The sequence below is a fragment of the Platalea leucorodia genome (assembly GCF_965183815.1).
Source record: "Platalea leucorodia genome assembly, chromosome: 8".
NCBI lineage: Eukaryota > Metazoa > Chordata > Aves > Pelecaniformes > Threskiornithidae > Platalea > Platalea leucorodia.
In genome coordinates, this window is record NC_138830.1 from 56,260,793 (window position 1) to 56,274,634 (window position 13,842).

General features: G+C 50.6%; 1 protein-coding gene across 1 annotated transcript in view; it reads right to left on the reverse strand.

Annotated features, from left to right (window-relative positions):
• FANCA (FA complementation group A) overlaps positions 1–11,484 on the reverse strand; it is a gene marked incomplete at its 5' end in the record, with an annotated part of 37,236 nt that extends 25,752 nt beyond the window's left edge. Inside the window, 11 exons of the mRNA XM_082320132.1 lie at positions 402–514; positions 1,087–1,153; positions 3,482–3,515; positions 3,972–4,054; positions 4,797–4,909; positions 6,025–6,098; positions 8,419–8,514; positions 9,125–9,267; positions 9,730–9,802; positions 10,783–10,892; positions 11,445–11,484. Coding sequence (XP_082176258.1) covers positions 402–514; positions 1,087–1,153; positions 3,482–3,515; positions 3,972–4,054; positions 4,797–4,909; positions 6,025–6,098; positions 8,419–8,514; positions 9,125–9,267; positions 9,730–9,802; positions 10,783–10,892; positions 11,445–11,484 — 946 coding nt within the window. The remainder of the gene's footprint in view (positions 1–401; positions 515–1,086; positions 1,154–3,481; positions 3,516–3,971; positions 4,055–4,796; positions 4,910–6,024; positions 6,099–8,418; positions 8,515–9,124; positions 9,268–9,729; positions 9,803–10,782; positions 10,893–11,444) is intronic.
• Positions 11,485–13,842: the final 2,358 nt, after the last annotated feature.

The following is a 13,842-nucleotide window of genomic DNA, read 5'->3' on the forward strand; positions in this document are numbered from 1 at the left end:
TCTCTGCAGCATCGCCTCTCCCACCCAGCTTCTCCTTCGGCCAGAACTACTCCGGGCAGCCGGAGCTCTCCCGTCTCTGCTCTGTAAAGGCTGCTATTAGATGTTACTCCAAATATCTGTTGACGAGGCATTGGCTGAAGCTCTGTTTGAAGGCACTGATTTTCCACCTAAAGTTTTCTCTGGAGCTACAGCCCTCTAGAACTCAGATTAATTTTTTTTTTTTGTCTGATCTGGCACCCTGCTCATACAGCCCCGGGGAAAGAGCTGGGGAGTCGGGCAGCTCCTCTGGCGCTGGGTGCCCCAGGCCAGGCTCCGTTCAGCGAGGCCGGGGTGGGACGGAGCTCCGGACACACCACAATAACACACCCTGCAGACGCTCGCTCCTCCCGGCCTATTCCTACCTTTCAACAGCGGGTTGTAGGTGAGAACCTCGGTCAGGGTGTGTCTAAAGAACTGCTGCAAGGAATCCGGATGAACCGCACTTTTATAGACCGACCCATTGAACACATTCAGCCTGCGAAGGACAAGGAAATATTCAGAAACACCACACAGAAAGTATGATCAGCAGGTACTGGTGAAGGACTCATTTTTCTTCTACATCTCTCTATCAAACTGCCAGAGATAGATACTTTTTTGTATGTATTTTTAAAAATCTGTTGGTTACTCAATACTATGTAGCTATTATATTTACAAACTTGAGTCAAACGTATACCCCCGCACAGGACAGGACCGACTTGACATGTACAACGTTGTCAGACAAAAGGAGTTTGGAAGTGGGAACCGGAGGAGACGAGGACGACACCTTCCAGGTGTTTCCACTCGGAAGCAGAGCGGGAAAACTTGACAGGGGAAACTCGCTACTTGCCAAGAGGGTGCTCCAAGACTGGTTCCAGCACTGCCAGAACACCCTTTCCCACCTGAGACCCATCTTTTTACATGCGTTTTTACTTGCACATATATTATTAGAGAGGAGATTACTAAATATAAGTAGCACGGGGCAGGGACCATTTCCCCTATTTCAGCAACAAGTCTAACAGTGGATAAAAACCTCCTCCTGGCATTATTTAGGGGAACAGCGTCTCTTACCAGAACCTCATAGCTTGCAATGTGGAAACACCTTCCTCTTTCTCTTTACCAACAGCATCAAGCACCCCTGTATCCCAAAGCAGAGACAAAAATGCAATGAGAGAAATGGAAGCGAAAGGAACCGTGACAGTGAACACCGCAGGAACTAACTGGAACAAGCAATGTGGGCACCTTTAAGAAGGTGACCCCATTAGGGAAATGTGTGGAAGCCATTCAGCAGCATTAAATTCTTCTGAAGTTTTTTTCAAAAGCGACACAGAGACTCAAAAACTATTAACGCTAACCTTGAACCAATTTAAAAGCATTCCCAAGAATGTGCTAATAATTAAGCCGTCTAAAAATGCATGTAAATTAGCATTTCATTTCCAAACCCGATCCTAATCGTGCAGTGCATCTGCGAGTGTAGACGCTGCAAAGCTGCAGGAAAGAAAAGTCTGCCTGGAGGCAGGGATTTGCACAAGCAGGCTTTGAATTAGCAACCCCTGGAAACCACGCTCTTACCGAAGAGCACGCTGCTGTGAGCGCCACACATCTGCAACAGCAGCGGGACTTCATGGTACATTTGTTAGCAGAAATTCCTTCAAAAGCTAGATCTGCCCCAAAGTGATGGGTAGAGGTCAAACCGGCTGGCAGCTTGCACAGCACGTGGCCTTGACCATCCGCCTGCACCGCTCAAAGCCACAATCTGAGAGAGCCTCTGCCTTACAGCCTGCCGCAGCAGCAGTTTTGCAGTTTCTTATCCCACCCTACCTTTAAAAGTCTCCTTTTTTAACAGTTAAAAGAGCTTGGTTTATTAGGATCATTCAGTGAAGCACCGCAAAAAGGAAATTTACTGAGCTGGGGCAGCGAAACAGGCGTCCCTCGCATGCCTTTAGCAAGGCAGTCCCCAGCGTTAATATGTAATACTCTCCTCCCCTGCTGAGGCATGCTTTAAGGTTAAGTAGGGGAGAATAGAGAAAAGGAGATAAACTCTGCTTATCCTGGGGCACAGGAGTTCAATATAGCCAGATCATTGCTGTGAAGCACAGTGCTCCCACGCTGCTCTTAGCCTGTCCTTCTCCTCCTGTGAAGGTCTTCATTAATAGTGAATTATTTTACATCAAGAATCCTACTGTTCTTCAAAGCAGCTGATGAGTTAAGTGAAAGCCCTCAAAGGTGACCCAAAAAGTATACACTAACAAAAATTTCTTCTATAAAACTCGCTTTTTCAGGCACACAGACTGCAAGCCAGTCAGCGGCAATGCAGGCTGCACAAATGCCAAGGTCAAATGAAGAGCAGGTTAGCAGACGCCTGCCTGACTGCCAGCAGCCTGCTTCTCTTCCTCCAAAATCCCCCTGGTCCAGTGTTTATAAGGGTTATTTTTCAAGTACCAACACTGTTAAGGGGCCACCTGAGATGGCACTCATACATATTAAATAATAAAGCAGTTCTCTTACAGCTTTCCCTTTTTAGAAGCCCTCCACAAGGTCTGTAAGGCGTCTCTGTCTACAGGCAACGCTCCCTGCGAGACGCGGGGTAAGGGATCAGGCTGGCAGCGCCCAGCGGCAGAGACGCAGAAGGGAGGGAGCCGCCTTGGCGTTGCGTCCTGCTTCTCAGTCATCTTACCGCAGACAAAAAGCACGAACCTCTGCCGCAGCACCGAGCACGCTGCTGAAACGTGCCAGCAAGAGAAGCGGTAAAGCGCTGTCACTAAGGAGACGGGAAGGTAACAGCAGTCGTGCAGTCAGATTACACCGATACGCCGGTGTAGGGCGCGTGAGGAGGTGTAAGTGAACGTGAGGAGGTGTAAGCGAACGCTTCCTCCGCTGTACAGCAGATACAGCAACTTACCGTGAAGATCATCTGTGACACAAAGACAAAAATAACCCTCGTGTGTGTTTAGTCTTTCTGCATCGGAATTTGCAATGCAAATCAGGCACTACTACGCTTGAGCTCGCAGCGGCAGCAGCAGGACTGCCCGGGCCAAAACAGGCGCGTTGTCCATGGGACAGTTCTTGCAGACTGGCCGTTCGAAGGCTACACGTGTACGTTAGGTGGTTTTGCTCAGCATGAATAAAAAATTCTAGCTTAACCTCTGTGCTACAGCAGATTGGATTGCTTCCAATCGAACTTGCTAAAAATCAGCTCAGATATCAACCTGATGTTGCAGCTGGGAGCATCAAACTGAATTGGCATCAAAGGCAAGAAATTTTCTGCAGCGTTAGAAGACACTCACTTTGTAAGAGTGAAAGGGAAAACAGAGGCACGTAAAATCAGCGACATAAATATTATGCACAACAGAGGAAAAGCGCATCTCAGGCAAAGGATTTCTCCTTAGAGGTTTAGCAATGAACAAGGAGGGTAAGTCTAGCCAACAGCAGCGACCGCACAACGCTAGGAATCGCAAACACTTACATGTCAACATTCTTTGTAAGACAGCTTGACAGATCTGTTCAAAATTGACAAATTAAGACCATTTAGAGTTTAAAAGAGCTACAGTTATATGCAGAAAAAGTAAATTGACTCAAATAAAGAGGTTTGTCCCTGTTAATGTAAAGCTTAACTTCTACCTCCGGCTTTATGGTAGAACAGATAGAACAGACAGAAGGGCAAGCATTTCCCCTGCCAGGATGCCATGCCGCACATTCAAATGGAAAAAAGAGCAATCAAGGTGAAACTAAGGACGCTTACAAAACCCTTGACACTTCACCTTGGAGAAACTCTCTAAAAAAAAAAAGTCTTTGTTCTGGTTTCACCATTTCCTCCTCACCCACTCCAGCACCCGGACCACCACCCTTTCTTTGTTGCTCTAAGCTGATTTATTTATACTCAGCAAGGCATGGAGCTCTATAATGGAACTACTTTTGTAAATAACCGTTTGTAAACAGGTTCATTTTGTCCTTACATAGGGGACTTTTTTGAATTCCAACTTCCTTCCCGGCTCCGAAGTTTGCTGAAAGCCATTCTGAAGCAACACGATCGCAAAGTCTGCAAATCAAGAAGGAATTGGTGTTTTAGCATCCCCTTTCAATAAGGATCACTTGCTCTTTCGCCTCCCCGTCTCCCAACAGGACCAGTGTCTGAAAAGCCTCATTCACTACACAGCAGCCAGCAGGAATCATTTCTTTTCTTGGAGTAAAATTACTCCCGGGCAAAAGGACCTAGAACAATGGATGGCAAGGAGCACAGAAACTTAAAGGATTATAAAGACTAAATAATTTACAGGTCTTGTGCTCTATTACCACTGCAGAACTCATGTGGGTTGCATCTGACCAGCGGCACTGGTCCAAAGGCCTGGCTACGGCTCTTCAATCAAATTGTGTAGTGATTTTTTTTTCCCTAACCAAAACCACAAAATAAATAATAGAAAATGACAAGGGGAGAAGGGAACTGTTAAATATTTCTGGTCCAAAATATCTCAGACACTTTGGAGGAGCATCACACTCTCAGTACACCATCCCTGGCCCCTTACACCTTGCAACGACGCTTTCTTGTGATACTCTAACTCAAAGGGATATAGAAATTCAAGCGAAATATCTTTTAAGGGAAAAAAAATTGCTAAATTCGCCAAATACAAAAATATATTCCCCTCACTGAAACAACGTAAGAAAATGCAAAGCAAGGCCTCCGTTCTTACACCTCCAAGCTTTTGAGTTGCCCAGCCCCTGCTGCAGGCTGTGGGGGCCAGCAGCCTGGCCCCGCTCCCCCAGCGCCCGGTTGAGTGCCTTGCCTGAGAGGACGCGCCCGGCGAGCTCCGCGTCCCCGGAGGCCTCCTCCGCCCGCTCGCAGAGGCCGCAAAGGCTGCTGCACAGCCACTCCACCACAGCAGGGGCGGCCGGGTTGCTGAGAACAAACAAAAGCACATGCAGTTCAGTCCCTCCTGCTCTTTGTAATGCTTGGTTTTTTGCTCCACCATCTTCTTGGACTCAGGAAAGAGCCATCTGTGCGGGACTCTGCCCTATATGTGGCATTTCATTTCTTTAATTTGGACCAGCGAAAGCTTCATTTGCTTTATAAAAAGATTCCACAACAAACACACCCAAAGGAAAAAAAATACACGTGAAGTTGCGTTCAAGTATTTCCTCCTCTCTGACATTAAAGTATTTCCATTTTAAAAGCTCTGTTAGAAGAAAGACTTTCATTCCAATTTCTAAGATACTTGGATAAAAATGCTTAAAAAAAAAATTTAAGCTCTTAACAATCCCTTTGGTTTGCTTAAATTTGAAGTACAGTGGGCACTGAAGGCTTTTTTCTTATCTCGTTAACAGACAAGTAAACCAATATCAACGGCCTGAAAGATGACTGTAACGTTCCTTTGACACTGTAAGGAAACAACCTGAGCTTCACAAAGGATAAATGGTTTTAGTTGTTAGTTCTGTACTGGGGGAAAAAAAAAATTAATCAATTCTTAGAGTAACTCTTCTCTGGAGATTAACTCTGCCAAACCTTACTGAAATGTAAGGTTTTGTGAAGACGGAAGCACACAGCGTCTGCAAAGCAAGACTTCTCGTCAAGACCAGCGTGCATTTTTACGGGCTAAATGCGAGTTGCCAAAGCAGACCGGCACGGGCAGAGGCACTGAAGGAGCTGGGTTACCGAGCCCTTCCCCACGCAGCGCGGTAACCCCCCCACACGCAGCCATCTGCGCCAGCGAAACAAAGCAGTACACAAAGCATCTCCTAGGACGGTCTGCGGCGGCGGTTCTCGCCCCGCCGCTTCTCTTCACATAGCAACTGATGCGGCAGCCATCAGGCAACCAGCCGGCGCGCCTTAAACTGCGCTGATTAGCCCGGAGTAACCTCTCAAACCCAGGGTAACTTCTTCAGTCCTGCTCATCTGATCACTCGCCAGCATCTGACTATATTCTTAGTCCAGAACACTCATGACTAATCCCCGATTACATTTCAATAGGTTTTAAGAGATTAAATACATCTGCAAACTTCTAAACCTCTGCTCACCTCTCCAGCAGCTCTCCCAGTCCAGCGATGTCGGCTCTGTGCAGGTGCCACACAGCTTCCAGCACTGGAGGGTCCTAATGGGATGTCACAATCAGGTCGTAGTCTGCATTTTGCAGTTAACATTTGGCTAACGTAAACTATATAGAAAAAAATAAAACTAAATTCTGTTCATTCAAACTATCCAGAACTTACTCAAATTTTTAAACGACAACATAGGAAATACCAGATGAGGAAAGATTATATTTGACTTTTCCTTCCTGCAAATTTTGATGGTTCAGGGCTGTAGATGCATCATCATCTTAAAATTTTCATGGTCAAGTAATAAATATATCCATCTTTGTCCCCCTGGAGTAATGCTGATGCTGCATATTGAAAGGAGCAGTGGATATCCCAGAAAACAGGTAACACCGCTAAGTTTCAAGTCATGTTAATTCAGATCCAGAAACAGATTAGAGAACTATCGCTTAGCCTATTAACTGTTTATTAGTCTCTGTGAAGCGAGTTTGCTGCTCTCAAATCCATTTCCCAATAGGAGACTACAGAAAGAGACACTGCAACTGTACAAGCAGAGAGGCCGATGGACACAGAGGGGAAAACCAGCACCGCTCGGGCGGTCCTGCTCCTGAACGCCCGGCTCGCCGTTGGCAAAACCAGCACCAGGCATCGCTTCCGTGCGGATGAAACTGCCACCCTTTGTGCCTCCCTGCAACATCCCTTCCAGCTCCCGCCTGGAACGGCGCGTCCCGGAGGGCGTCCTGTGCCAGCAGAACAGGACTCCGGGGTGCACCGGGCAGGGACAAAGGTCCGGCAGCAACTTGTGCTCATCCCAGCCTCCATACAGAAACGCTCCGAGCCAGAAATGAAATCTTCACCCCTTGTGAAGGCAGAGGTACTTGGGAGTCTTGGGCACACAAGCCATTCAGAAGAAAAGCCCCAGGAGCTTTCTGCAGCAACTAGCAGCTGCTTCTCAGCATGACCCTAGACTCACCCACATACTTTGTCTTTGACAACCTAATTCTTTACTGTAACAATCTCAATTACACAGCAGCACTTGGATCTCCATGTCTACCTGAGAACGAGGAGATCTTCATCAGCCTACAAAACACACAGGAATCTATTTTCAGCCCAGGATCGGATATTTGAGACTAGAGCATGCCTCTTTATCTTGGCAGATCAGCCTCTTCCTTCTTTCCCACCAGAGCAGCGAGCAACCAAAACCGTCCCGCTCACAAAAAGTCCTTAACTCTACTTAGAGAGCCATTTATCTTAAGAAAACAAACCACCCAGATGAAATCGAGACAACACATTTGCGAAGCGATGCAACCTGTTAGCTGCTGTCGTATTTCTCTCAAGCCGTTTTTGCGTGAACTCACTCAGGCTTATCGCCGTGCCCAGATAAACAGCGGAGAACCAGAACGCCAAAGATGCACTGAATAGCGCTGGCAAAGCACGTAAAGGACTTCTGGGACCGTGCCACTCTGTGGCACGACTCCTTTCCCTCCGCGCTAACCGCTTTCACCTACGCTCTTATTTTCAGCCAGGTCGAGCTGTTTATGGTTTGGTTTTTCCCAGCAGAAGCCAGCTGGGAGCTTCGGCACTGCCTGGTTCATCGATCTGGATTGCTGAGCCCAGGCGGCAAACCTATGCACCAACTGATGGGCAGAGTTACTAGCGTATCGCGTTGGTAACAGCAAGGCAGTGAAGCTAAACAGGAAAGAAAATGATGCCCCCAAAGCTTCTATTAACTGCGGTGCCCCCTCAGCTGAGTTTAACCCCATTACCATGCTGCAACTCCAGGCACTGTGTTGCCATGCCCTTCCTAACTGGTTCCCAGTGAGAACCGGCCGTGCTCAGTACAAACAGAAAGAGTCAGGTATCTCCTTCGGAGAGGCAAGAGCGCTGCTTGCCTGGCTCCCTAAAAACCAACACTTGATCACCGGGATGCTGTCAGCTCTCCTTTGTGGCAGTTTCTCAGAAGCGGCCACGCAATTTTAATAATTCACCTACTTCCAAACCTCTACTAAGTCCTCTTCAAAAAAGCAAATCCTGCTACAGAGGCAAGGAAGCTCCCAGGGAACTTGCTTTAAAATGAACAAAACAAATCCCCACCATTTATAATTCAGTTCAGGCTTTTGAAAGGTCAGAAAGCCCACAGTCATTCTCAGGAGTTCATGACTGCAGTCGACCAGAGCAGGGATGAGCAGTGACAAGACTGCTCTAGGTCACCAAAAAAACCGCCGAGGGAAACCAAACAGAAATCTCAGCACTTCACTAGTCCATTTAACAGTGATCCCTGGCCTTCACGGGAGAGGAGGATTGAAAACACGCTACCACATCGCACAGATGAAGTCCGAACGGTCCGTAACATGGCAACCTTTCTCCGCGAGTTCTTACCTTCATTTTCCACATTTCTTGACAGAAGAGCGAGCGACAGAACACATTGTTCGCCAGCAAATCCTTGACCGTTTGAAGCAAGCAAGACAACCTCTTCTGGAATCACCCCAGAAAGGAAGCAAATAATTTCCTTTGTAAATAACACATTCTTAGAAAAACAATTTGTTGCTTTCCCCTGTTTACTGCTTTTTAAAGGCTTGAATGGTGGAGAGAATTCATGGGAAAGGCCCAAACCTTTCATCTTAAGGCTGAACTAAAGGCAGCCGGGCTGACAGCAGTGACACCTGACAGCAGCTCAGAGGTGACTTGAGCCAGCAGTCACGGCACAGCTTTCGTAGGGACGGCCGTCGCCACACCTGGCTACACTGCAAACCGAGACGATCGATAAAGATGGAACCGTGGATAAGAGAGACCAAACCACGCCAGGGAAGGCCGAGGTGACAGGACGGGATCTGCTTAGAGAGACCTGTGTAACGCTGCGCTTCAGCAACAGACAAAAAACTTCATGTCCAAGCTGTCAAAAACAGCCGCTTTCCTGTATAGGAGAACGCCGTACTTCTGTGAGCGTATCGGACACATAAATGAATAATCGGCCACTCAGGTCCTATGTGTTTGGGGGACTTTATCAGAACAGATAAACTGGGTTTAAAGTCAAGCCTAAAGATACTGTTTTCTTGATAAACTAAATGTAAACCTTTTCCCTTACTCTCTGGTCCAAGTTCAGCAGTGGTATTTGAGAGGGGCTTGCAGAAGCCTGGCAGATCCGCTCGATGTTGGTAACAGCATTTTTGGCTGCCAAGATTGCTGTGGGTACACCCAGTCTTGAGGCCTGTTCCTGCAGAACAGAGACTGGAAAAAAAAAACAACAAAACAAAACAAAGCAGAAAGCTGACAGCATGGGAGAAAAAAGGGTTTGAACACATGACTATGAAGACAGAAGTCCCAGGTCTTAAACTCCTTCCAGCACAGATGTCATTTGTCACAAATCATTTTTATTTCCACGTATCATTCCTTTATTGTACATAAAACAGGGGCAGAACATCCGGGGCAGAGGTGGAATATCCTTGCTAAGTAGATTTTTGTATTTTAGTCTTGTGAGGCTCACAGCAACACTTTCAAATGATCAAAATATTGAACGATCAGGCCTTGCCAGCAGTGTCATCGCCGGACAAGTAAGAAGCGAGTAGCCAAATGGGAGATCAGAACAATGACATGAAAGTAAAACTAGGATTGCATTTAACAGGCAGAAATTCAGTACATAAAGAAAAGTTCTTTCCCACGCCTGTCTCCAACAGATACTCTTTCGCTCACCTATGAATGATTCTGACAACGCTTCCTGGTGCTCTACGCCACCCTGTCCACCTGGCTTGACTGAATCTTCCACCTGGAAGCCAAACAAAAACACAACAGTCTTAGATGTCTGTTACACACGTTTGCAAACCTATTCCCCCTAAAGCCTACTGAGCAGCCCTGGCGTTCTTGGGGGCTGCAGCAACTGAAGTGAAATTAACACCAAGCTCCCCCCCGGGGTCATGGTAAACCAGACATTTCAGGGCACTTTACAAGAGCCATAAGTATGGTTATCTTCATGTTACGCAGAGAAAAGAAGAGGTCAAAGTTACTTGTCCCCAATCACCCAACACATCAGCAGCAGCACCGGGAACAGAATTTCTGTCTTTCAAGTCCCTCCTGTGAAGCCACGCTGACATAAATATTGGATAAAACATGTCAAAATGTTGGATCCTTTTCTAGTTAAATCCCCTTTTGTCTTTATAAAAAGACAAATATTCTGTACAGAAAGAAACATCCTTATGGCCGAAATGTGGGAAGTATTTGAATTGTCTATTCAAGTTATCAAAATCAGAAGCTCTCTCCAGTACACAAGAGGAAGGTAGAACGTGGCCAATTCAGAATGTTGGCTCAAGCGTCTGCATCGGCAAATGCCACAGGTTTTCACAAAGACAGTCACGTTAGTCGGAAAAGGTTGGTGATTCAGAGAAAACCCAATAATCTCTCATGACTTTTTTTTTCCTGTATTCACAAGAAGCCAGTTCTGACCCCACGAAAAAGGTGCTGGATTTCCCTTTGTCCCAAATCCAAACCATATTTAACCATTTTTAGACTGTGACAATAAAACATAGAGGAGCAAAGGAAAAAAAATCATCTCATTTCTGCAACACAGACCTCTAAACTTCAGCTTACTCCTACAGTGCCGTTCTTTCTTTTCATTTATCATGAAAACTGTGTTCCTGGAACATTTGTGCTACGGTTGCCCTAGGAGGGGCCCTGGTGGAACCCACCTCCAGCTGAGATCTCCCACGATCCCCCGCCTGACCACTACGCCCCGAACCACCCCGCTCCTACCTCCAGGAGGAGGTCGTTCAGGTTCTGATGGTGATCCACAAGGCGCAGAGCCGCTTCCTGGAGCTCTGCTCCGCTCCCAAAGATGCTTTTTCGTTTCCTGGCTCTCCCTGCTGAAAAGTTTGGATTTCTTTTATAACCACAGCTGAGGACACCACCCGCTCTCTGCTGCTACAGCACATGGCACTGACGGGGCAAAGGCAGGGCCTGTCAGACCCCCGTTAGCCAGCAGCATGGCAGCAGTGCAGGATGTTCCTGTATGGTTTGCTCCAGGCAGCTCTGCAGAAAAAGCTGAGCACGAGCAGCCCAGCGCAGCCAAAGCCCTGTCAGGCACCGTCAGCCATCGGCCTCCGAAGGCCCTTGGCCCAAAGCAACCGGAGTGCTGCCCTGACACCTCCACCCCAGGACAGGAGCCGCAGCGGGGCCACAGGAAGGCCACCAGCCTTCGGGAGAGGGTTCCTGAGAGGAGGAGAGGCAGCGGGGCTGCGGAGAGCTGAGGCAAGGGGCTGACAGGAGCCCGGAGCACCACGCACGCTGGAGGAGGCGGGTGTATGAGGGCAGAGAGGGGACAGTCATCCCTCCCTTCCCCTCCGCTGTCCCTGCAAGAAGCGCCAGGCCAAGAGCTCACTCAGAGGAGCCCCGGTGCCGCCTCAGCCCGGACCTACCAAGCAGGTCCCGCCACGTCCGCCCGCCCGGGCCCGCCATCACGGCGGCCCCCGCCCGCTTCCCGCCAAACAAACCCGCCCGCCCTGCGCCGCCATTGGCTGCCCGCCGGGGGGAGGCGGCCTCCTCCCATTGGCTGGAAGTGCGGCGTGGTCCCGCCCACCCTTTCCGCCATCTTGGTAGTGGCGGAGGCGGGGGCTGCCATGTTGGGGAGGGCGGTCGGTGTCGGTGTCGGTGTCGGTGTCGGTGTCGGTGTCGGTGTCGGTGTCGGTGTCGGTGTCGGTGTCGGTCGGGGGAGGCGGGCAGCCGCCGTATGGGGCGGGAGGGGGTGAGGTGGGATGCGGGGGAACACGCAGGGGTAGGGCACGGGAAGAGGGGAGCACACGCCGCGAAGGCGGCGTGTGGGACAGGGGCGGGTGGCTCAGGCCGCAGCCGTGACATGGCCACCAGGAGAAGGGCTTCCCCCTGACAGGCCCTGAGGGGAAGCCACCCGCCTGGGGCCCGGCTCGGCACGGCGGGCACAGACGCCCCCGCTCCAGGCCATCCGCCATCTCTCGGGCCTCTTCCCAACGCAGCGTCCCTGGGACCAGCTCCCATCCCCGGCTCCGACAGCCGCAGCGTTCCCCGTTCCCGGCCTCGGTCTCCTTGCAGACAGCTCTGGCGGTGAAACGGGCCCCTCGGAGCCCCGCTTCCCACGGGGGCGAGGGTGCTGCGTGCCCCTCGTACCGCCCAGGGAAGGGGACGAGAGGTGGCTGAACTCCCACGGGGAGAAGCCACCAGCCGGGCATTGCCGGCAGCAATAAAGGTTTCAGAGGGAGCAGTGTGGAATTCCCACAGGGATTTTTCCCGGTTGCCTCTCATCTGATTCTTCCTGGAGATTAACCGCTGCGGGTTAGCTGCTGTTAGCGTGCCCGGCGGAGGGCTTGGAGCAGGAGGCGGTGAGAAGGATGGCTGCGTACGGGCGGGTGAACAGCCCCGGGGTATTCAAGAGGCTGGCTTCTGTTTGCAGACGTTGGAAAGGCTGTGCTGGAATTGGCTGTGGGATGTTTTTATTGCAGTGCTGGCCCCGGCAGCGGGTGAGTCAGCACTCGCTGCTGACAGCCCCAGAAAACCCTTCCCAGCAGCACCGGCGGGCGGCAAGGCTCCAGCTCCGGCTCCGGCACTGACGGTGCGATGGGCTCCCGCAGCCAGCTCGCCTCTCCTCCCGCCACCACCGTGCCGGGGAGGCTGCGGAAAGTCCCCACAGCACCGAACCTCGGCTTCGAGACAGCGAGTGAAACCCTTTCCAGAATCACATTTCAGAAGCGTTTTAAACCCCCCGATGCCATCGTCAAGTTTGTGGCAGCCCCAGGATTTGGAGGGGCACATCAAAAAGCTCCGGTGCTGGCTGGGGAGCTGGGGCATCCCCGAGCCGGCAAAGCAAATCAAAAGCTGTCCCGCAGCGTTTTGCAGATGGCGGGGATGGCCCACGCAGGGGAACGGAGGACGCGGCGACAGCTGAGGGAGCGGGGACGCGGGCGGGAGCAGGTCGGTGGACGTGGCACCTCCGCGTTGGCCTTGGGAAGGCACAGCCGGGGTGGGCGTGGGGGAATCGAGGGGAGCCAGACTGAGGGGGAAGCCAGCAATTAACATGATTAAGAAGCCAAAGGACTCATCTGCAAGAAAATGAAATATTTGCATTACTAAGGGAAGGGAAGGAAAGGACCTGCCTCCAGACATCTTGGAGATAAGCAGGGAGGAAGAAAAGGAATTCTTTAGCAAGGTACAAAGAAAGATGGGGCAGGGAGGGTAATTTCAGCTGGAGGTGAGGGGAAATCACCTCATCCCCGAGCTCTGAGGTCTGCACCAGGGGGCCGAGCTGAGCTCCAGCCACCGGGACGTGTCCCAGGCAGGTGGCCACCGCCGTGTCCCCCGTCCTGTCGTCCCCAAGCGTCCCCGGCTGCCTGCAGACAGGCCAGTACCCGCGCCCCGCGCCTTGCGGAGCCCCGGGGACGCCATCGCCCACGGGTGGAAGTGGAACGGTAAATGTCTCCGTTGCCAATGCTGCCCGCAGGTCGCTGTGGCCTGCAAAGAGCCGCGCTCGCTATATTTAATCCTTCAATGCGTTATCTGTGAGGTACGCCGAGTTAATGCAGTCTGCTCAGAAAATTGGTTTTAATTAAAATATTAATGAAGAAGACTCTAGAAAGGAAATGGAGCTTTAGCAAACGCTCTGGGATTCAATCTCTCTGCCGCCCCAGCCCCCCGAGCCTGTGCAGTGCCTTCACCTCCTCCTGCAGCAGGGCAGATCTGGCCAAGCCCGTGGCGGGCAGCAGGACCGGGTACGGCTGCGCCGAGAGCGGAGTCCGGCCCGGAGGCACTAACGTGGGACTGGCAGCTCTGGAGAAGGGCAGGGGAGCC